The sequence below is a fragment of the Chelonia mydas genome, chromosome 7 (genome assembly GCF_015237465.2).
Source record: "Chelonia mydas isolate rCheMyd1 chromosome 7, rCheMyd1.pri.v2, whole genome shotgun sequence".
Lineage (NCBI taxonomy): Eukaryota > Metazoa > Chordata > Testudines > Cheloniidae > Chelonia > Chelonia mydas.
Window position 1 is genome coordinate 23,163,591 of NC_057853.1, and position 23,985 is coordinate 23,187,575.

General features: G+C 47.6%; 1 protein-coding gene across 9 annotated transcripts; it reads right to left on the minus strand.

Annotated features, from left to right (window-relative positions):
• Positions 1-23,985, minus strand: GATA2 (GATA binding protein 2). Of its 9 annotated transcripts, none has more exons than XM_037905180.2 (6): positions 23,565-23,985; positions 10,931-11,361; positions 9,420-10,025; positions 6,543-6,721; positions 3,388-3,513; positions 1-2,570 (listed from the first exon to the last, which is right to left on the minus strand). In XM_037905180.2, exons 2-6 carry the CDS (start codon positions 11,157-11,159, stop codon positions 2,271-2,273), a joined length of 1,440 nt encoding a protein of 479 aa, XP_037761108.1. In that variant the 5' UTR covers positions 11,160-11,361; positions 23,565-23,985; the 3' UTR covers positions 1-2,270. The 9 variants fall into 9 exon arrangements, with proteins under 9 accessions (XP_037761108.1, XP_043407521.1, XP_043407520.1 ...); XM_043551586.1 differs by having other exon boundaries at positions 6,543-6,688; positions 23,565-23,894; XM_043551585.1 differs by lacking the exon at positions 23,565-23,985 and adding an exon at positions 19,928-20,175 and having other exon boundaries at positions 6,543-6,688.

The window sequence follows — 23,985 nt, forward strand, 5'->3', positions numbered from 1 at the left end:
TTTCACAAAAAAGGTATTTTATTATTCTTAGCAGTATTCACCTTGAAGGAATATGAGGAAAGCATACACTTTTTACAGACAATATATAAACATGTTGTACATAATTAACAATAACTTAATTCACTAATCCAAAAATAAGCAAAATAAAAAATTAAGAATAAAAACAGAAAATACTGCAGAATTTTTATGCTGATACAAGTACAAAATAATTTAAATCTTGACTGCCGTTGTCTACGCTGCAGTGACTGACAATATATTGCACTTTGTCAACTGTATCAGTAACCCACTCCTTTTCCCCCCACCCATCACCCCCCAAATCCTGCAGAAATTTGAGCTGGGTACAAATAATGTACAACTGTACCATAGTAACAGGTAAAAAGTAAAAAGACCAAATTTTGACTCAGTAAATTAAAAATTCTTACAGCATCTCCCAACCAATTCCCCCCCCCCCCGCCCCATTCATTTATTTCCACTTTTACAAAGTGCACCTTACACAGACCAGAAAAAGGAGGAAAGCAGGATTTCCATGGCTGCTTGGTCCTTACTTCATTATCAAATATCTCAATTACCTATTTAGGAAAAAAAATGTACATCCATTTTTATGTGGGTTCGTTTTTAAGCAGAACTTTTGCAGTAAGATACAATTGGCTTGATCAAAAAAAAAATGGAGAAAGAAAGAAAAAGAAAAAGCTTGTCACAGAATTAAGCTTACGCAGTTTACATTATCGAACCCCTCTGCTCACTGGGGCATTTTCATCAGAAGTATAGCTAAATATGTACATCATATGTTATACTGGAGCTTGTTTTCATGAGAGTCATCAGGTCACAACAATCAATAGAATACACTTCACATTGGCAATAGCTGTTTTCAGTTGTTTACGTACAATATGGTTTAATAATGGGAGACTCATTTTTTATTTGTTTTTTTTTTTAGATATAAAATGCGCTATGGGAAATAGTTGTCCCCCTTGGAACGTTACCGTCCCTCAACGCCTCAGCTGTTGCTGCCTCTTGGATTTGAAGGGTATGTGAAGCTGAAACTGATTGTCTCTCTCTCTTTCTCTTGTCCAGTGATCTTAATCCACTTTCTGCCCTTCCTCACTCCCAGATGTGAACTGTGCCGTAGCCTGGATGCCTACAGACAGCACACGCTCTGGCTTTGCATGGATGTGGTAGCCAAACTACGGTGAGTTTACCAAAGCAGCTAGTCTGTGTCTTAAGCAACAGCTGCCCACAAGGCAGAACAAAATGCTTTAACCTCCAAAGGGTTTGAATGGGATTTTTTCTGCCTTGCCCTGGTTGCTGATAGACTCCTAGAAGTTAGATGGGACAGATGAATAAGACCTCCTCTAGCTACTTCCACCTGGCACAGAGTTGTTCCCTACAGTGTATTTTTTTTAGTGATTTGTCCTATTTCGCTGTTTGTGGAATAGTATTTTTTTTTAAATAAAATCTTTCATGTTAAGAAAAAGAATGCAGGCATTACGTCAAAATAATCCACATCTTGGGCCCATTACATTCCCATATTCCAGGTACATTTTTGCTTTGTTTTCCCCTCTCTCTCATCCCTTCCCTAACAGATCTTTTTGTATGTAACGTTGATGAAGACAATCAAGGGGTGGCTGGTTAGCGCACACTTCCCTCCCCCCCCCGTTATAAAGCTGTGTTTATTCTAGCAGGGTTGACGCCCCACCCCCCAAAAAAGGCACAAAATCATGCAAGTCAGAAGGTTTGAGGCTCTTTGTGGAAAACAAGAGCAAAATAAATGATGACTTTCTGTGTCTGATTTCCTTTTAAAAATTAAGTTTTTATAAAGTTGTCCTGGTTTCCCACCCCTTCTCCCCCAGACAAAGTCCACCATAGAAATCCAGTATGGGTGGCTACCAGCCAGCTTGCTCCGCCTTTGGAGGCTGCTATCTCTTTACAATATTCACAGTAATAACAGAGAAAGGAGAGCCAGTTCCAGCATCCGTCTTCTGCTGCTTCTGCCACCTTTGCTTTCTGCTGGGCCAGCAGGTATCAAACAAGTGAGTTCTTCGTTTTCCTTATACCTGAGGGGCAAAGTGCATAACAGGCACCATTAAGCATTTCTGCAGCAGACTCATCATTGCAGGGTTTTAGTCCAACCCTAAGAGTTCAACCACATTGGCGCAAGGTCCCCTTTTTCCTTCCCTATGTTCTCCTCTTGGCAGAATCTTTCCTTACTCAGTGTCATCTTAGACAGAGCCCCGTGTTCTTAATCTCTGTGTGGGTCTCTTGATACTCAGGTTCTATCCCATGGCTGTAACCATGCTGGATGGATGTGGATGTCCAAATGAGATGCTGGAAGATGGGTGAATGGGAGTAGGTGTTGGTAGGATGTGTCCAGAGTGGCTAAAAGGTGGCAAATGCCCCATTGGTGCCATGTGACTGGCGAGGGCAGCGGCACTGAATGGAGAGGATTTCTCCTGCATGCACTTGGACAGTTCCTCAAAACACTCAGAGCCTTTCTTGCTTTTCTTTGATTTGTTGGACATTTTCCTATTCCTGGTCTGAATTCCTTCCTTCTTCATGGTCAATGGCCTGTTCACCTGCAAGAAATGAGAAAATCAGGCTCATGCAGACAAAATGACCTTATTGTGCAAAAAGGAAAATATTTGGACAGCCCCCATGTGTTTTCCTGGACAGAGAACTTTTTCTGGCCAAACAAAATGGTGTTTCTCTCTTGTTTATATTGATTTGTTTAGTGAAGCCACACACACAAACCCCAGACATGAAAACAAGTTGGACTGAATTTGGCAGCTGATGGCCATCCTTCCCTTATGCTTACCCTTTGCCCCCCATTCATTTCCTAATAGAAGAGATCAAACAAGGCAGCACACACTGACCTGAATTCACTTCTAAAATGGGAGTGGTCTCTTCCTAGGAAAGCTGCAACCTCAGTTACTTACATTTTATATAATGTTCTAACGTGTCGAATGATTCCTGTTCCAAATTCATTCTTTTTTTTTTTTTTTTTAAATCTTTACTATTAAAAACAAACAAACAAAAAACTTGACAATTCTGCACAGAGGATACCTCCCCCCTGGGATTAACCTTTGCGCAGAATCCATTTCAAATGGCCTCTGCATTGCTGGAGAAAGAAAGCGCAAACAACATGCTTAGTTAAAACTAGTGTTGTAACTCTATTTTGCCTGATTTGCCCAAGCTTTAGAAGCCAAGCTAATACATTGTAATGTCAGTGAACTTAGCATCACTATGCCAACAAAGAATGGCTCTGAGTCCCCAGGGGAACCTGGGAGGGAGGAAAAAAAACCTGAAACCAATAAAAGGCCAGTGCATGCCATCCAGTTAAAGCATCAATCCCAGCTAAGCAAGCAGAGACACACAAGACAAGCAAATACTCACATTGTGCAATTTATAGTAAAGTCCACAGGCATTACAAACTGGGTCTCCATTTGCATTACGTCGCCATAAGGTGGTGGTGGTTGTCTGGCAGTTGGCACAACAGGTCCCTGCTCTCCTAGCCGCTGACTAACCAAAAGAGAGGGAAAATTATTGCGTATACTTGGAACAAGCCCGTTTTAAAGGTCAATTTAGGTCCAATATGTAGGATTTGTAACTAATCCCAAATCTATTTACAAAACAGAAAGGTCAGAGAAGTGTTGCTTTGATTTTTTTCCCCCCCCCTTCGGGTTTTGCTTGTTTGTATTTAAATGGTCCCCCATTGTAACAGCCACCCAAATATTGGAACATTTGGCTACTGCATGAAAACCAGACAGTGAAGCTGAGTAGTCTATTTTCCTTGTCCAAGACAAAAATAATGCAAAAGCTAAACAGCACTAATAAGGGGCAGAGGGGAGTGGGAGAAATACATTTGTTTTTAAAAGCTTTCCCTTGTAATGCTCCACATAAATTCAAGATCACTTTGATTTTTAAAATATTCTTATTACGAATTTGTTAAGCACCAACAGTGTTTATAGTACAATACAAGAAAGGAGGACTTTTAGAAGATTATTTTTAAACTGATCGTGTCCCTGTAAAGGTGACCAGCAAGGAAAACCAGCTGCATTACTTAGATGGGTGCCGTATTTATCATAGCCATCACTAAAATTTCAGTTTCCATTTACAAGTGAAAGAGAAAACAGAACCAGCTCCAACTTTTGTTAAATATTTAGCAAACCTAGTCTCATGCCTTTCAGCAATGATTGTGCTGCCCCTGCTACTACCTCTATCCCTATTCATTTTCTAGGCTGGTAAGCCCCAAAAATATCCTCTCTTAAAATCTGATGCTTTTAATCAGATTGCTCTGCTGACCCGTGGCGGGGCAGAGGGAACCTTTCAACCTTCCCAAATGAGAACAGCAAGATAGGAAAAATGTAAATGCATGCAAAAGACCAATTGATTTCGGTATATGAGCTTGAGTGAGAGACCCTACAATAACACATCCTTGGACAAGGGTGGCATTTCAGAAGATGTTAGGAATAGACAAAATGCACCCCGTATTTTGGGGAGACATCCTTATTAGGAAGGTTCAAAGATGCTCTAGGAAATGTTTAGAATACATTCCATTTTGTACAACCCAGAGAATTCTGAGAATTAAATATTTATTTATAAAACACCTACATTGTGCTAATTTTCTGGGGGCCCTGCTCCCTAAGGATTTTTACAGTTGGCTACAAAAATCCTTGGGACAAGCTACTGCCCATCCCTTCCTGCACCTCAGCAATGCTCCTTTCAAGGCATTGAGCTTCTGGGAGAATCTACAACATAAAATCCTAGAACATTGGGTTTTCTCTGTGATCAGGGCTTTATGCACCTCGTAATGCATCTTCCTCTGCCCATCTGCTCTGCTGGAGAGTTGGCTAAATATCAAACCATAGATTGGTCCTGCTCTGAAGATTATGGCCCTGATCTTGCTCTTATTTATAGTACATGCTGGTGTAAATCAGAAGTAACTCCACTGAAGGCAGAGGAGTATTCAGTAAAGTGAGACTAGAATCAGGCCATGGAGATTTATTTATTTCAGTCCCCCTGCTAGCCTGCAAGAACAAAGCCAAAAGCCAGAGCTGAGTCAGTTTGTACCCCCTAGTGCATGCACATGTAAGCAAACCAAAAGACAACTAACGTTAGGCCTTCAAGCCTTGACAATGTCATTTTGACATGCAATAAAAAAACTAATATTAATAAACCCGTAAATGAAGACAGTCTTCTTCCAGTCCCAACAAATGGAGTGAACCACAGGGGAAAAATATATATATATATATAACATTTAACAAAAACACAACTGAAAAAAATCTAGCTCCCCAAAACTCCTTTCAGTGAGCTAAGTCGGGCAATTTCCCAGCCCACTCGAAGGTGAAGAGCTATGTTTGCATATTTGAAATGGCTTATTGATACTAAACTATGCTGCTTAGCTCTGAGGCCTGTCCCATTCAGTCTGGCAAGCACTTCAGATAATGTTACACTGTTGTCTTAACATTTTTCTGTATGTGTCAGTCACTTTAGAAGGAAAGCAAGTCATTAAGAAGCTTGCATAGTTGAAATTCTGGCTCACTACAGAAATCCTCTTTATCCCATCCCAGCATTATATCATTAAAACCAACTCTCCTTCCCTCCTCCCAGGCCAGTAAAATGTCCCCAAAATGGCCAAGAGATTTAGGGACTATAAATCACATGGCTCCAAAATATATATATTTATTATTCTTAGCATTTTACACATTATTTGTGGAGTAGAGTGTATTAGAAATTTCAAAACAGCAAGCATGACTGGCATGCCTTGCCTATAGAAACTCTCTAAAGCTTTTAGAGTCAGGAAACAGATACACAAAGTTTCCTTATCTTTAACGTACAGATATCCGGATAGGAAACTACTACCAGGAGCTTAGAAAGGACATTTTTTTTTAATCACTCAAATGAAAATACAAAGTATAGGTGACTCCATGGAAAAATAATAGGGTTAAAAAAAACACATTAGGGGATTGTCTGAGGAGGGAACGAATATTAATATTGTCATGGAATAGAAGAGTGAAAATTACTTCATGGCCTTTATACAAATAATTATTAAGTAGGGAGCAGTGGGTTTGACTCATTTGATTTTTTTGTTTTGTTTTTTGGGCTGGAATTTTTTTTTTTTTTAGTACATGTTGGAGTCCAGTCACACTTGTAACCCTTTCACTTCTGAACTGCCCCACGAGGCCAAATAAATGAGAAATCAAATGAAAGCTGTCATCTAAGGATCAAAGTGTGTGTTCAGAAGGAGAAAGACAGCTACACATCGTGCCCCATATCTTCCAACAGGAACAGAGTGTAGGAATATAATCGAGATTGCTAGCCTACTTACATTCTATACCTTGGCATGTAGCTGCTATGGGTGGAGTCCCTGCAATCTGTCCTTAGGCTATGCCGTGACCTCTGAGTGACATGAGTCTCATGTACAATACAACATCTAGCATCCATGCGGGGTCTGAAGCACAGGAGATGAGTGAGACACACCATGGGTGGGTCTGCGTGTGGTCCCTTTGTATAATTTATCCCCAAACCCAGCAGAGACAGACACCTACCAGTCTTCGTTTAGGTTTAATGAGTGGTCGATTTTGACCGTTCATTTTGTGGTAGAGCCCGCAGGCGTTACACAGGTAATGCCCAGTGCCGTCTCTTCTCCAGAGAGGGGTGGCAGTAGCTCCACAGTTCACACACTCTCTGCCTTCTAAATGGAAACACGAAGAAACCGGATTTCTTTCTTTAAAAACAAATTCACAAAAGCTTTTTGCATTGTCCTTTAGGCATTTTCCAGAAGTCAAAACAGTGCATTATTCAAGCATAATTAGACAGCATTGATTATTTACAGTACATGTGGCAAGGCTCTCCTTAGTGTCTCTAATACAAACTAGCACTCTATGTTGTGATCAAAAACCAGTTGCTCTCTCCGCAAGGTGAGAAAGAGGGACACTCTTGTTGTGTCAAATGGCACTTGTATCATTTCGGTAACAACAAGAGCTCCCTTACCATGTAATGTGCACCATTCCCCTGCCATATCTATTGCACCTCTATGGCTAGGTCACATATATCCCGCCACACACACACAAAGCGAAAATTTTGAAGGAAAAGGGGTATCTGGGCCAAAAGACACTTCGCATCAAGTGCTGCAATATCCTAAAATAAAGCAGGGCAGCTTGGAAGTGGATACAGCATCTAAATGGTTCAATCATTATTTTTATTTTAATTTAGCAAAACTGGTTGAAATGCAACACTTGAAAAAATTGTATCTAAGTAGGCACTCTGGAACTTATAAAAACAGCTTTTTTTCTGTACTTTACTTTTTAAGTGGAAAATTTTGATTTGGTGGAGAGGTTTATCTGACTCCTACTCTTTCCTCATTTGTTTTAATACTTTAATTTTTGGTGAGTGGCAACACTGGCCTGATTCTACAGTGGCCCAACCAGCATTTAAAAATACCCAAAATCCAATTAAAGATATTAGCTCACCCATCTTGTATCTCCAACTAGAATACCACGTATAATCCCTTAGATATTTGCTGCCTTTTTTGTTGTTGTTGCTTTTTGTTTTGGCCTCAAAAAGCTATTTGCTTAAAGTTCACTGCCCCTGATGTTTTGAGGGCTGGTCTGCTTAATATAGGAAATTCTCTTAACACAGTTTATGCAAATTGTACAGTATTTAACTGCAGAGGAAACTATTTTTGCGAGTAGCTGGAGCAGGCCTTGTCGAGTTCAGCAGGGCTTGTGTCTCCTTCCATCTAGGGAGTGGGTGGCTTTTAAACAACACAGTCTGCAGTGAAAAATGAGGGGAGTTCTGCGTTCCTAGCTTTTGTCCCTCCTAGGGCAGGAAGCTGCAGGAGTCGTCGTGTCGTGAGTCTTAGTTTCCCTACAAAAACAGTGAGTGGTCACGAACTTTCCCCAGTTCCATGCGCGGGGGCTCCCATCAAAACAAAACAAAAAAAAAATCAAGATCACTCACTTCCCCCATCTAATAAAATCCTCGAGAACTAAGGGACCCAAAAAAGGCCATTAAGGATCCATTTCTCTGCAGTGACTCTTCGAGCTGTTTCTAAAAGCAGTCGGGGGGGGGGGGCAACTCTATTTTAAATTTTCTTTTCACGGTTTAAAAAAAGAAAAAACAGCAGCCGCATTTCAAACACTGGGGAAAAAATCCCTTAAAAGAGCAATTTGAAATAGAGCTGATATTGTAAAATGCCTGATCTTTTTGTTGCAAAATTCCTAAAAGAGATCAGGTTTCCTAATTAATGGCCGCTTTCAAAATAGCAAATAGAGGTGTGTGTGTGTGTACACATATTTAGTTTTGTTTAAAGGTGGCTTTAAAACGCTATCCCAAATATATACTTTTATTTTGTTCCACCGATGGGAAGACAAACGGGGAAGAGGATTTAGGTGAATAGAACAACATACAGTTTTCTTAATTCGTCTAGATATTCAGCTGGGGACACTTGAAAGTGAGATCAAAACTTGAGCCATCAGTGAACGAGCTGGCTTCAGAAGACACTTTTAGGGAAAACTGGAGTGAAGAGGGGAATGCTCTGCGATCCGTTTTTAGCAAACAGGGATAGGTCTGAGGCAGAGAACAATCATGTCCGATCGCATTTTCTAGTTTTTATTGAGTTGGTTTAAGTTGGCGTTTACTGGGTACCTTTGGTCCTCAGTACTGGTGTGTAAACTATTGAACTTTTGTTCCTTGTGTGATCTGAAAGAAATCAAGCCCTCTTCAGTTTTAAGCAATTGGCTTGGTAATTTCAATTGTGAATGTGTGCTCAATGCTAAAAGCTGGCCTTTTCTCTTATTAATGAAGGTGCAAATTTATTGCAAGGAAACAGAAGTAAATTCCCCTCATGGAGTCAATGGGAGTTTCACCGAAGTAAAGAGTGCAGGATCTGGCCCAGAATTTCCAGTGACTAGAACCAGCCACTGTCTTTCTTTTTCTGTGTGAGATTTTGCCGTATAAACCGGTATTTGCATAATTTAGAGCTGCCAGTTTTTTTTCTTGTAGGGATTACTGTGTCCCTTAGGCCCTGCCATGAGACTGATGCAGAGCAGAGAGCCAGGGACTAGACCTTTAAGGGAGGCTGCTTGCCCTACCAGCAGTTAATCACAGAAAAGCTAGGTCCATTTTTCAGAGCTGCCCCAACAACAGCGTGTTTAAAAAATCCAGGGGGCTGAGATTAAGATGTATCTCGGTGCCAACAAAGTAAATCCACCCTAACCTCCTCGTCGGAGTGCATGTAAAAAGCTGTCTTCTTGGGGTTTTTTTCCAAACTAGAATCATGGTACACGCATTCCAGCCTTCCTCAAAAACACACATACACAAACCTGACCTGCAACACCCCCCTAACTGCCCGCGACACCAACCAACCCCCCCAGGCAAACACCGCACAGGCGCTGCAGAGATCAAGGAGTGGCCGGGCTTACCTGAGCAGGATCTAGCTTTGCTCCTCTGCTTGGGGGTGAAGCTGGAGGCTGGGCCGCCGAGGAAGCTGCCCGGGTGGAAGAGGCTGCTGCTGTACTCATGAGCAGCCGGCACATAGGAGGGGTAGGTGGGGATGGGGTGGTGGGTGGAGGGCTGGGCCCCCATGGAGGTTAAGCTGGTCCTCAGCGGGCTGGCACTCTCCATCTTCATCCCGTCCGACAAAGACACTTGGTACTTGATGGTCTCCTTCTCCTCCTGCCTGGCCCCGGCCGAGGAGGAGGAGGGCGAGGCTGCGCTGGTGGAGTTGGGGTCCGGGGACACCTCCTTGGGAGGGGTGGGTGGGAAGCCGAAAAGGTGGGAGCCGGAGTGCGAGGCCGGGGTGAGCGAGGAGACCGAGGCCGTGCTGGAGGTGCTGCTGCCCGGGTACACGGAGATGGCCCCGGGGGCTCCAGCGGCGGAAGGGTGCAGGGGCCCTTTGGTGAAGGGATTCACCGTCCACGGGTTGTGGTGATGGGCTGCCGAGAGCGCCGCTTTGCCGCTGTCCAGCCAGGGGATCCCGGGGCTGTGGATCAGGTGAGGCCGGCACATTTGACTCCCAGTCAGACGGGCTGTGGGGAGAGGGGAGTTTTCACTATCACACAGGCCAGCCCGGCGAGGAAGACGGGCCCTGCAGAGCGCTGGGGGGCGCGGGCAGGGGGCCTGCCCTGCGCAGAGGGGGCCGGGGAAGTGTCCAGCGGCGGCTCTCGGTTCAGCTCCGGTGCCCTCTGCGTGGGACGCGCCCAGAGCCAGATCGCCGGGGAGGGAGATCCAGCGCCCGCACAAGGACACCCGCCATCCCCAAGCCAACGGAGCCGCGCTGTGGCTGGGGTGAATGGTTCACAGCAGACGTGCCCTGACGAGACAGGGGGACAACGCAGGCTCCCCATGCCCGCCTCTCCTCTCCCTATCCAGGCGCCAGCAACACCCTGCAAGCCCCGAAAGGCTCCCAACCCACTTGCCCCTTGGATTTAACAGCAAAGAAAGCAGCAGCCACAGCATGGGGAGCGACCAAAGCACAGTGTCGGGGGGAGCAGCCCCTCCCCCCCAAAAAAGAAAAAACCCACTAGCTCTGCAGGCTTGGGGAGCACTTTCTCAGCTGCTACTAATACCCCGGTCCCCCCAAAATAAAATCTACCCGTGATTTGAATTAGTTTGTATTTCATATCCGGGAAGTGCCCGTGTCTCGGGACTAGGAAGTTTCTTTGGTCTGTATGCGCGCACCCACCCACCCACCCTCTCAGTCTATTTCCCCTTCCTCCCCCTCCTCCCCCCATCGGTTATGTCTAGGGTTAAAGTCCACCCGGGCTTCCCTTTCGAGCCTCTTTTCTCGGCTCTCCCTTTCCAGTGATACTGAAGCAGCCCCCAGACAAACCTGGTCTCTAGTCACTCCGCGCCCGGCACAAGCCCACAGAGGACCCGGGGAGAAAGTAAACTGGGGGGGGCGGGGGGGGGGAAGAGACCGGTGCAGATTTACCGTGAGCTTGGCTGTAGGACACCCTGGCCCTGGCATGGGCCGAGTTGGCATAGTAGGGGTTGCCCTGGGAGTCCAGGTGATTGAAGAAGACGTCGACTTCATCCGGAGGTAGGAGCTGCGCCGGTTCCATGTAGTTATGAGCCAGTCCCGGATGGTGCGTCTCCGGGTGCTGCCCGTTCAGCACGGCGTGGTGAGCCATCCAGCGAGGCTGGTCGGTGGCGACTTCCATGCCGGCGCTGAATCCCCCAGCCCACCCCCCAGCCGGCACGGATTGGTGATGGGTCGGTTCTAAAACCAGAATGATACAAACGGCAGGTGGCTCGTGTTTGTCTCAGGACGGGCGGGGGCGGGGGGGGGAAAGCCAACGTGTCCCTCTCTCTTAGCTGGAAAGTTGTGGCGAGAGGCTCCCTGCGACACGCCCGGGACACCACCTGTAAGAGGAAAGGAGTGGTTAGTACTTTACATGGCTATTCAAGAGTGGCGCGTCACCCTCCGCATTTTCCATCTGGTTTGATCTAATTCCGCAATTCCCAACATGCAGCTGAGCGGGGGTAGGAGAAGTCCCTCTTTGTGCCCCCCCCTCCAAAAAAGTCTCTCTTTGTGCTCCGTCGCCCCCACAAGTTCTTACCCTGGGTTCACCTCCCCCCGCCCCCCAAATAAACAGCATCTGTTTTCAAGAGCTTTTTTTAAAAAGGTTTCCTCTTTTCTACAAACGTCAATAAGAGTTTTTCCAGCTGCCTTGAGGGGGTGGGGGTGAAAAAGTAAAGCCAGCAGGTCTCATGTCACCTACTTATACCAGCTCGAACTGACACAAAAGCAAAAGGGGAAAAGGAAAAGTGAAAGGAATGTTCAGAGAAGGAGAAGAAGAAAAAGCAGCAGCAGCTCAGAAGCAATTTCCCTGCAGAATAAACCCAGCTCTTCTTCCCCCCCCCCAACATACTTACACAAAGTCCCTCCAAGTGGAGTGAATCTAATTCCAAATGTTTGCAGAGTTTCTTTCTGGGGTTGTAAGTTTAGAGGGTGGGAGAGGGGTGGTGATGGATGGTTGTTTGGAGGATGCGAATGCAGAAGAGAGTGAGTGAGAGAGAGAAGGAAGAGGAGGATTGGATGGAGGTTCTTACTCAGATGGCAAGCTCCACTTATTCTGGCCTTTTTTGTAACATCCCCAAAGCATCCTATGTCAGCCCTGGCGCCAGCTGGACTCAGTTCAGTAGACATGAACTAGGGGCGACGCGCAGGGCTAAGAACCTCCGCCCAGCCAATCAGCGTCCTAGCGCCCAGCCTCGCGCTGCCATTGGCCCCAGAACTCCACATTCCCCTAATTTACTCCAAACATCTTAAAAGAGCTGAACCCGCCAAGGACAGAAAAGACCCCCCCCTCCCCTCCGCCCACCTCCCACTATCCCCGCTTCCACTCTCCCCTCCCCGCAGCAGCATCCAGGTCCGCCTGTCTTGCAGAGCTGGTGTTTGTTTGCGGCTAACGTTAAATACCCCGCCACGCTCCAGAATAAAGTTATGAACAAATTATTCCAACCAGTTTTGGGGATCGAAATACATGCACCAAAGGAGTGAAAGGGGGGACACCTAAGTAGGTCAGGAGGCTCTCCCAGGAAAGATGCCCGGGCAGCAGCCTGTTAGAAGACGCTCACAAACCCGTTTTAACTGAGTTGCTAATTGCCTCACAAATCTATAAAAAAAAATTAAGGCAAAATTATGTTTATCTGTTTATTTGATTGGAATGTGAACCTCAATCGGGAGTACGCTGTAAAGACAGAATCGGATTGTGCAGGCTCTCCTTAGACAAAATCTCCCATTAAAGTGAAGGGGTATTCTGTGTGAGTAAGGACGGTGGAACCGGCTCCTAAACAGAAAAGGTATTTGATAGGTAGAGATTTGATAGGAACATGCTCGTTTTCTTTCCTAAACGTTTAAGCGTGATGCGTTTGCCCCAGTGAACTCTGGCTGTTTGCTCGGAACGAATGCAGGTTATTTTAGCCAGTTGCATTAATACAGGACTCCTTTCTCATTTAACCAGGACTCTAGTTTTCCCGAAGCAGGACTTTAAATGTTCGAAAACCCCGGATTCGGGCCGTTAGCAGATGTCTGATTTGTCCCGGATTGTTACCGTCCTGTTCGTTCGAAAGAACTGAATCAGCAAAATAAAATAAGATTAAAATGAAAATAAACCCGCGCAAGCCTGTTTGGAGCCCACCTGGGGTGGGCGTGTAAACTAGAGGGATTAGGAGTCCAAAAATCCATTTGAGTCATTCGTTTTATAGCTAGTCGTTGGTTGTCTATTTTCGGGCCCGATCCTGGCGACTTGTCTCTCGCGCAGAGCCCCCCTGGACTTCCCTGGGACCCTTCCCTGAAATCTCTTGAGTAATGCGGACACTGGGCTCGCTGACTTGCCTGTGAGTTTGGGCTGCGCGCCGAAAGCATGGTCAGGCCCAAAGCGACATTACAGCGTTACAAATCTAGGAAACACCCAGATAATGAGAAAAAAAACACCCTTGTTTAAGTAAGTGTATGTTTGTACTAGACAATAAACAGCCTGAAGCGCAGGGGACCAGTCCTGGCCCTCGGAGCCCGACAGTGCTATTTCATCCGGAACCTTTTTAAAACTCATTTTTATAAACCCTCTCTTTGTTTTGGGTTGGTTTTTTGACGTATTTCTGTCCGTTTGAAGCAGCGGAGGCTTTCAACCCGCCTGGTATAGGGCGGATGAGAAGTGCAGTCCGAATCAACAGGCTTTTTATGCAGGGAGCTAATTAATTTATCACAGTTTGAAGGTCCCACTTTTAACTGCCTGTGTACTGCGAAAAGCGGCTCCAGAGAAGGGGGAAAGAAGGGAGAGGCGGCAAAGAACAACAGGGCGACAGGAAAATACAACTAAGACTAACATGGTGCGGGCCAGGTCCCTACCTACCCCTAAAAATATTGATATTAAAAAAGAACTAATTGACTGATAGGTTTTGGTTGGTTTTTTAAAAGCTGTTTTCATTTTATTGTAAATCCTCTTATCTCCTAGATGCAGGAAAATAATTGTTGACATGAATAGATTTCAATGGTGGAATCAAAGCAAGACAAATGCCTCTCTCTCCCATCCACCTCAGAAATGAAGACTATGCTAGGGAAGAAAGGTGGGTTCGGGGGACCCTGTGGAGATGTTTTTGAGATTGGCCCCAAGTCTTGTCACATTCCTTACTTTATGTGTAAGTTCCATACTTATTATTCCTTCTACCAACTCATTTCCAGGTCACAATGGAAGAGTTGGAGGATGGTGGCTGGTTTGGAGAGGTGTGTGTGCGTGTGTGTGATCTGGTTGTATCATTCTGGGTGGTGTACATCTCCTCACCTCCCCTACACTGTAGGGCGAGATTTGGGTGCTTTGGGGGACAGGGGAGAGTTATGATCGGGTTATATCATGGGCTGGGGAGTCCCCCCACTGCACCAGGCCAGAGGGGTGTGTTGGGGGAGAGAGGGGAGATGTTGTGAGCAGGGTGTAATATGCTTGACAGGGAAGGAGGGTAGATCCTCCCCACTGTAAGGCAAAATTGATGTATGTGTGTTGGGGTGGGGGTTGTGATCAGGTTGTATTGTCCTGCGGGGATATCTGCCCCCTCGGGATTATTTGTTTGATTAGATCAAATTATATAATCCCCCATGGGGGTGGTGGTTAGGGGAGGATTGGGAGGGTGATCAAGTTATATAATCCTACAACAACCACAATGTAGGGTGTCTTGTGGTGGGGGTGTTCAGACTATATAATCACACACACAATGTAAGGCAGGAGTGTGTTTTAGGGGGTGCTTTATATGATCACACCCAGAGTGCAGGGCAGTGGTGATGGTGACCAGGTTTTATAACGCCCCCCCCCCCAAAAAAAAACCACCACACCACACAGGAGGATAGGGCAGGGCTGGGTGTGTTGGGGTGACCAGGCTATATAACCCCCCCCGCAGGGGCAGGGCTGGGTGTGCAAGGGAAGGTCTCCCTGCAGAGGGGAGGGGGGCCGGCTCGGAGGATTGACAGTCAGTAATTGGGTAATAGGAGGCTGCTTCTCCCCAGCCAGGCGGCCCCAGTCACTGAGACGCCGGGGCTCTGACGTCACCCGCCGCTGCCAAATTCGCCAGGAAATGAACTTTTTAATAATAATAATAATACAAGACAAACCCCTCTCTCCTCGAATCGGGGCGGGTTCTCCCTGGGAACTAGGGGTCCCGGACACCCCCAATTCCTGCCTGGCCCCCTCTGCTGCTCCTGCCTCCATCCCTGCCACCTTCCCACCCAGACAAAACAAGTCCAGATTTTCAAGGCAAGCGGGGGCCAGACACTGAACAGCCTCCCCCCCCCCCTTTTTTTGGCATCTTCCTCCCCGCTGGCTGCAGGCTGGGCCGGGCTGCGGGGCAGGGGGCTGCGGGGACTTGGGGGGGGGGCTAGGATTCCCCCCCCCCGCCCCCCGGCGGGCTTCCTTGCCCCTCTTGGAAAACTAAGGCGAGCCGGACTCCTGCGCCCCTAGCTCCGCTGCCAGGATCCCCCGGGCCCCGGCCCCAGCTTGTGCAGGCGGAGACCGGGAGGTGGGCGCCGCGCGGCCGTGGGGATCCGTGGGAGCTCAGCAAGCTCCGGTCCCGGGCTCTGCTCGGGGTCTTTAGGACCGGGAGCACCCGGGTCGGGTGAGCCGGGCTGAGGATGTGCCGCCGCCGGCCCCTGCGGGAGAGGGGAAACCCTGCACTCCCCAGCCCCCCGGCGGGGTGGGAGCCGCAGAAAGGAGCCGCGATGCAGTTGCAGCCGGCTGGGCTGGCCCGGCCTCGGGAGGGGTCGGGGGTTGGAGACAGGAGGTCTGGCTGCGCCGGCCGGGACTGGGCTTGCTCGGAGCTAGCCGGGGCAACACAGCGCAGCTCCCCGCGGGCTCAGCCAGCCCAGCTCTGCTGGTGGGGAGGGGGGAGGGAAGAGGGGGGGTTGCTGATGTCTGTGCCCCGGCTCTGAGCCAAGGCCGGCCGGGAGCTCGCCCCAAGCCCGCATCCTGTGCGACAACCCGGGCCCAGAATCCTGAACCTAGCCCCGTCTTCACACCACCACCTCCCCATGTCCTCGGATTCTCCCCCCTTCCGGGCTTCCCCTTGCCTGCCCGCGGTCCCCAGGCTTGGGACCTCCCCGAACCCCTCTCGCCCAGCCCGCCCTCCCCCCACTCACACACTTCCCGTTTCTTTTCAGCCAGTGAAAGGGATTAAAACAGGAGAGAAGGGATCGTACGAGTAAGTCTGTCAGCTTCCCCACACACACACTCTCCGGTGAAATCGGGGCCCGGGGAGACGTACCCTGACATAGACACAAACTGAATTAGAAGCTGCCGCTGCAGCCCCCTATGCAGGATTTAGTACAGTATAGACCCAAAGATAAACTCGGCAGCATTAGAAATTCCTGGATGATTTATTCGGATTCTGGTGTAAGGGCGCTTTAGCAGATATGATCTTCCAATATCAGGCTATATAGACCGCAGGCTCTGTACCAGGCCTGGAGTGTGAAGGAGGGAGAGAGGTGACAACCTCTTTAAAAAAATAATTAAAACTTATCTATATTTTTTCACACACCCAAATCGATCTGTTAAATGAAAATAAGGCGATTGCAGATCAGGTATTTTTACTTCCGAGTATCAAACTGCAAACAACAGACGGGAACAACAAATCTCACCGCGTTTGTTTACTAGAAATAAATGCTCTCCTGGCCCCGTTTGCAAAATTACCCGGGAGGGGGCTGCTGGGAGAATGTTTTAACAGATCCGAACAAACATTTCACACTGAAAAATCACAGATCATCCAGCAGCTCCCCGCAGAACGTGATTGCAAAAGCTCCCGCGAAAGTGTGGGGAAGAATCCGAGTTCGCCGCAATGGCTGGGCTGTTAATGCGATCGTATTAACACCGGCGTTAATGCGCTCCGAATGCATTCTTACTAATTAATACCAACCTTTTTAATTATTTCCCCGCTGCAATGGGCAAGGCGGCGTTGGGGGGGGGGTCTGTTTGTTTTAGGCAGGTGATAAAATCGCAGTTAACGAGCTGATAATTCGTTCATGTTTGTTTTAAAAGACAAATTGTAAAGATTAATCAGGCTGCTTGATTTATGGAGCGACAGACCCCAAAACTGCCCGGGAAACTCTCCCTGAAGCCCCCGTGTCAGATTACCCTGCAGCCGGCCCTTGCCACTTCCCTGCAGCCAGGGGAGCTCGCTGCTTCCTCTGCAGATCTTGCCTACAACATCCACATGCCGGCAAGGAGGGGAAAAACCCAACCCGTCCGCGGGGCATTGGGGAGACACTGGGGGTGGGGAAATACACTGTGCCGCTTCCTCCGCAGACATGAAAATACAAAATCCAGCCGAATGCCCTGCCTGTCCGTCCCCGCCGCCGCCTCTCTCTGGGACTGGATCGTGTCGCTAACAGAAATCCTTCACTGGCTTCCTTTGCCACCAATGGTTTCGGGGTATTTCTGACACTCTTACTGACCTCGCCCAGGCTTCTGGGCACCTTCTTCCTAGCCTCTTATTTTCCTGAAAAGTCACGGCCTCCCATCGGCCGGTTCTTATTATTAATGAGTGTCTCTATGTATTATTAAGTTTCATTATGTCTTCTGAGCAGCTGCAGGGTCACTGCTCCCATGCACTACTTTCCGCCGCCTTGGGATGACCCCTCAATCGCGCTTTCCAGCTCTTCTCTTTAAACTCCTGACAATAAACAGCGAATAAAATCGTCCTCCCTTTTAAAAAAACAAAATACCCCTTCCCCGTGGGATACAGGAGTTCAAAGGCGGTTTAATTCTTCCCAGTGAAATCGCTCGACACAGCGTAGAACTCCTGCCTGTATTACAGATCCACCTCCACCGATACTTACTTGAGCGCAGGGCGGGTGTGTGGAAATTGTGCTTAATAGATCATTATGAATTCGATTCCAAACGTGTTTTGAGAACTCCAGGTTCAGTGATCTCCGCGCCTCTGATTTACAAAGTGCTTGTTCAGCTCGTGGCAGTTCAGTGCTTCGGTCTTGTTTGTTAGGGTGGGTTTGTTATTAAATGCCCCCACTGCAGCAACACCGTGGGGGCAAAGGAGCAAAGCTGCATGCTGGGGACGTTTATTTAATTAATGCACTCATCGGAACATAAACTAACCCGCACAAGGACCTTCGGCGCAGAAGCTTAACTAATCTTCTGGAGCTGAGATTCAGCCTGTTTCACACGGCTGGTTAAACAACTATTCTGTCAATTTTATTAAAGTCCTCTCTGGAGAGAATCTGCCTGAACGGGCGGTGAGCTGCAGGATTGCAGCCAGCCGGCTCCAGTCCCTGAAGTCACTCCGTGGGCCCTGCATTCCCCCATCTCTATTCCATAGCCTCTTCCAGTAGATTGCTAGATTTATTGGCTGTTATATGCAAACACAAGGTACGCCAAATGCATTACAAATCGCCCTCCTTCTTTGCACATACCATAGTCTGCAGGGTATGGCAACTGAGAAAAGAAAAGAAAGAATTGTGTCAGGATGAACTCCAAACATCAAATCCCACCTTTTATTTTCAAGTGTCTCTCTGTATATTTTCCAGACAAGCCGATAAATCAGCTATCTGTGCTTTCTGATAGATAGGTAGGTAGATTAGATAGATAGATAGATCTGTGTGGATTTATCTAGTGAGAGCGAAAACTGGTAAAACAGAAATGCCTCTTATGAGTTATAAAGTTTTCTCCTCAGACTGGCTGTCTATCTCTCAGGGCTGGCTTTTTTTATCTCTTTTTATACAACAGTTTTACTAACCTTAATTTTTTGTTGTAATTTTTAAAGGGAGATCTTCCAGATCTGGAAGCACAGCTGGTCATTTTAATTTGATTGACAAGTGATGTCATCTCCTTAAGGGGGGGATGGAACATGTTTTAGCAACAGTTAGTGGGGCCATTTGATGTAGCAAGACACCTGTGTCTGTGATCAAAGCGCAAATATATTCGAAGGCAGAAAACATATGTGCCCAGACCTACACGCAGACTGTTTATTTACATGCCCTCAAGGTTTGCCCCTGTTTTATTTGACGAAATCTCAATTTAAGAGACCTTATGCCAGACTCTAAAAACAACAAGAAGTGGGCAAAGGTTCAACAGGGAAATAACCAAATCCCCATGCTCTGCTGTAACAGAATGTGGACACTGAACGTTTGGGGAGGAAAGCGGTGGCGGAGCTAATTGTCTGATAATCCCTGGCCTGTCCGTGCGGATGGGGAGCGGTTCGGTACCCGGGAACATTCAGCCTTGTCCTTTGTGACAGTTTTCTTTTTGGCAGTTTTGGACTTTTCCTATCATTTATCTTGTTAATTAGGCGAGGAGGGAACTCCGGCCGTCTCCTACCTCCTTTCACGCCTTTGATATAGATATGACAACGGATAATAATTATCGCAATCTGTAAACTCTTCCCGGGCAAGGTTTCTCACCAGACCACGCCGCCGCGAAGTAAATACAAGAAATCTCTCGCCCCAACTCCGCCCCAGCCATCAGAGCTGCAATCTCTGTGCCCCGATCCTGCTTCACGGGGGTGAAGTGCTAGGTACAGTGGCGTACACTAACATGTCATCTAACATACCACAGCACAGACTATGATTTAGCATAAATTCCTAGCCTCGCCTTGTCGCTCTCTCATTCAGATGTATTGTTCGAATTGCAACCGCATCGACTTTCCTCTTTGTTTAAACTTCACTCACCCTGACTGCAAACCCCAGGGGCAGCAGAAGTTTTTCCTCTCTTTGTAACCCTATTCTTCTCGTCCTTTCCTCTGTGCAACTAATTGGTGCAGCCATCAAAAACGGAGGAAAGAGCGAGCGAGAGAGAGGCGCACTTAATTAACCCCTACAGGGTCTGAGATAAGAGGGGCTGCACACGGCACGAGCCATGTCGGAGGGCACGCAGGCTTCGGGGGCGCCTTTGCGTCTCCGTGCAGACCTTGGCGGAGCGCAATGCAAGGTACTCACTGCTGAGAGGGCCGCTGGTGGTCTCCCGCGACGCCCGTCCCCTGCAGCAGCAGCAGGAGCCAGATCCTCAGTGCCAGCAGCATGGGGTGCAGAGTGGGATGTGTCTGTGTATGGGGGGGGGGAGAGGCAGAGGAAGCCGGCTGCGCTGGAGCTGGTGGGGGGGGGGGGGGGGGAGAAGCAGGCCTGTGGATGTAACGCACAGCCGCCTCGCTGCTCGCCGGGGCTGCTGCAACCCCGAGTCTTCCAGCAATCTGGCTAAGTCAGGTACAGAAATAGAAACACGTATGACTGGCGTCAGAAAGGCACACACACACACACACACACACTCTTCCGGGTTAGCCCTCGAGCCAGCAGCCCCGCAGCCTGCTGCGGCAGGTACAGAGCCCGCCAGAGCCTTTCTCCCCGCGGCCCGGGGAAGTGGGGGACCCTGCCCGCGGGCACACGCAGCCCGGGCGGTGGCGGTCCTGCCGGATCGGCTCCGCACCCCGGGGAGGGGGAACCGAGAGTCTGCCAGGCAGAGCAAGGCACCGCCGCGTTTGTTACTGTCATGATTATGTCCTCTGCTGTTAGTTAAAATACTAATCATGGTTCAGAGCCTAGCCGCTACAGGGAGTCTTTGGTTAGAAATACGAGCAGTCACTTTCCAGCCCTTCTCTCCAGACTTTTCCCAGTGTTCCTCTTCCTTTCGTTTTCTTTCCTGCTTTCTTTCTTAAAATACGACCTGCATGACTAGTACATTTTTAATGCTGGCTAAGAAGGTTATAAAATGACACAGTTACCTCTTAACCGCAAGCCCCCATTTAAGCTGCATAAAAACAGAGCGATTTAGGGAATAAATCACCGACCACGTACTCTTCTTAACTACCGTAAAAGCCTTGCCTAGATCTGCCCTCCCCCCCCCCCCCCCGGTGATTCAGATCGGATATTTTGCCCATTGCTCCATGGGAGTTTTCACTCCCCACTGGGTCACCCCTCGTGGCTCTTGTTTTCCCTCCTGGCTTTTTTGGTTGTTTGGATCCTGTTCTCTCGACGCGCCTGACAACTTGTAAATTCGTTTTGTTCCCCTGCAATTTGTTTGCAATTTGTCCATCCCGGTAAAGTTCCCCAGCCCTGGAACCTTTGTCTGGCTTCCCTGGTCGCCTCACTGGCTCCCCAGTTCTCCTCACCCCGGGCGCTGGGCACGACGATCTGCAGGGCATCCCTTACTTGAGCCACCTTGGTTAGTACTGTGTATGCTCCAGCCCAGAGTCTGTTGCCCCAGACCTGGTCGTGCCAGGCAGTCCCAAACCCCAGCACCACCCCAAGGCTTTGGAAATTGCCAAACCTACTTCTGCTCAAAATGCAGCAACTGCAGCGATAACGAGGATAGTACTACTAATAATTAATACGTGCAATTAATAACTGCTTCCCCGGTTGTAATGGTAGACGGTCTATGGGACTCTCATACCAAAGATTTCGTTGCAGGGTTCGATTTTCTGGACGCATATTTCGATGTCAATTCGGGTGTCAGATATTTGGGGCCCGATCCTGCAGTTCTTGCTCAGGCAACAACACTTCCATGGAGAAATCGCCTGAGTTAAGGCTGCAAGATCGGGCCCTGGAAGAGAACGATTCGATATCAGTTTCAGACCCAGATATTTAGTTTTTGGTACAATTAGCTGTCTGCGACAACTGATTATCTATCTATCTATCTATCTATCTATCTAAAATAACTAATCATTGGAATGATACTGTGTATTTGGGCAGCTGCTTTACTTGCCAGTTTCTTTGGACATGGCCAAATCTAAGTTAAAAAAATTAATAAAGATGTTACCCTTGTTTCAGCTTCTCGCTCTCCAACCAAACAAGCCAACCCTGGCTCCAAATCCTGCACCCGAACTATTCTTATTGAAATCGCCTCAAAGCCATTCAGTCTCCAGGGTGGATTTCTCTCCCAGTCTCTGCACCCCACAGCAAAAGGAGAATAAAGGGGGTGGGGTGGGGGTGGAAGAGCTGCCTTGGGAAAAAAACGCGGTTGAAGCCTATAGTTGGGTAATTTTAAAACATGCAAAGCTGTGTAAATCTGCTGCACGGGACTGGGGCTGCAAAGGCTCCCTGGTTAGGCAGGTGCAAACGGAGCAGAACCCAGGGCCGGCGGAGATGCGGGGCTTTCCAGGGGAGAACAAACCCTCGCATCTTTTTATTAACAAATCTGACAACAATGAGAGAGGGGGGATAGGACGGGGCCAGGCGTGTGGGGGGAGGGTCAATTTAACATTGCACCCCCCATTGGTGAAAAGAAATAAAGGTTCCGAAGTGGAGCTGGTTTTTTAAAAAAATGATAAGCCATAAAGACACATACTTAATCCTGGGAGATTCACTGCTATTAATTCACGGTGGTTTGGTTTAGTTTGTTTATTGGGCCATCGCAATAATCCGTGTTCTTCCCTCTTTGCGAAAGGAATAGTTTGGCAGGATGATGTGGCGTTTAAAACGCTCTCATTCTTTAGCTGTAATAGGGCCAGTCTATTAGAAGAGAAAGTATCTGGGAATTCTAAAGTGACTGCGAGTTTAAGAATGAAAAAACACTGTTCATTAGAAATCAGTTTCCGACCTAGATCCATCTAATATATAAATATACCAGCAAAGCAGTTTGAATCTTTGATCGCTTCTTTCATACCTGAGTTGCAAGATAATTTGGGGACACAAGGTTTACATTATAAACAGAAAACTACCAGCTCTTTCCCAATTTCCAACCCTCTTGGTTTATTTTAATCTCTGAGCCTGCTATTCGCTAGGGGTGAAATGTTTTTCAAAACAGAAAAAAACCACCCATTTCCAGTGTGAATGAGAACAAGATTATTTCATAGGAGCTTACTCTTCCGCGCTGTATGTCTCTAGATTTTCTTTGAAGCATCGCTTCATTTGGTCAGTAAATTTGGTCTGTAAATTATTAAATTTTCTAAGGATGGCTTTACCTGTTTGCAGCTAGTTCAAATAAGAAACCAGCCGGGTTATAAAGCAACCATGCAAAGCGAACGATTTCCACCCCCACCAGATATGTAGTAGATCTGCACATTTTTAGAAATAACAAATTCTCTGATTTGTTCTGGAAGAGGAAAAACTACCCCAAGAAATGCCCTAAATCATCTGCAAAGACAAGACTGGTTTATTTAAAACACCGAGCACTAGTTCTTTATTTGACACGCCAAGCTGTTCTCTGTCACTGGGCAGTGGCCGCTCTTTAGATAGACGGGTCCCTCATGGAGTGGCTTGGGAACAGCACCCAAAATATTCTGCATTTCCATCCAAGCGGCCAGTGACAAATGCATAGGGGCGGTTTAGGGGAGAGTCTGTAATAAACAACGCTCCATCTCCCCTTGCTAAGAACACCTGGCTGCAAGGACAATCTCTCCCTGTCCAAGTGCACTGTCTCCCTGGGAGCCCCGCTGTGTCCACTTTCTCCAGTTCATCACAGCCCCGGCGAGGAAGAGTTGCAGTAAGCTCCCCACATCCGCAGCCAAAGCTCTCTGTTTCAATTGGCATTTCCCCCCTCTGCCGAAATGAAAGGTTTTTAATCTACAGCCCGAGGAAGCAGAGCCCCAGCCCCGTTTCTCAAGGCACTTTGTCACGCGTTTATTATTTGTAATACCCTTACCTTTTCCCTACAGTGACTTTTCTTCTCGTGCTTCTTGATCTCCTTCCACTGCGTTCTTTGCTGGGGGGCTGGGGGTCTCCTTCTCTCTTCCTGGGCTCATTGACTGCGGCGCAGGCACATCTGGAGCCGCTAATAGTGACCACACTTTCGCCTCTGCCTAGCTCGCCTTCATGTATGTGAATAAAGAGGAAGGAAAGGGTCTAAATGGCTGGTGAATGCATAAGCAGGCCAGCAGAGGGGTTGCCAGGGGTAGGCAGTTTAAACCTGGCAGCAATTTTCGAGCTGGTCTTTTTCCCCCGTTCCCTCCCCTTCTCCCTCTCCCTCTCCTGCATTCACGGATGGCACAGCGAGCCGGTGTGTATTTATGTACATAATAAGGCAGCTCGTCCCCTCAACTTCATTTGCATCATTACAATATCTG

What these genes read in the sequence shown, in the direction of transcription:
- GATA2 (XM_037905180.2), bottom strand. Translation starts at nt 11,159, where the DNA reads ATGGAAGTCGCCACCGACCAGCCTCGCTGGATGGCTCACCACGCCGTG. An exon ending in CAAAGCTAGATCCTGCTCAG is followed by an intron (nt 6,722 to 9,419) that starts GTAAGCCCGGCC and finishes TTGTTTTTAAAG; the next exon opens with AAAGAAATCCGGTTTCTTCG. An exon ending in TTTACTATAAATTGCACAAT is followed by an intron (nt 2,571 to 3,387) that starts GTGAGTATTTGC and finishes CATTTCTTGCAG; the next exon opens with GTGAACAGGCCATTGACCAT.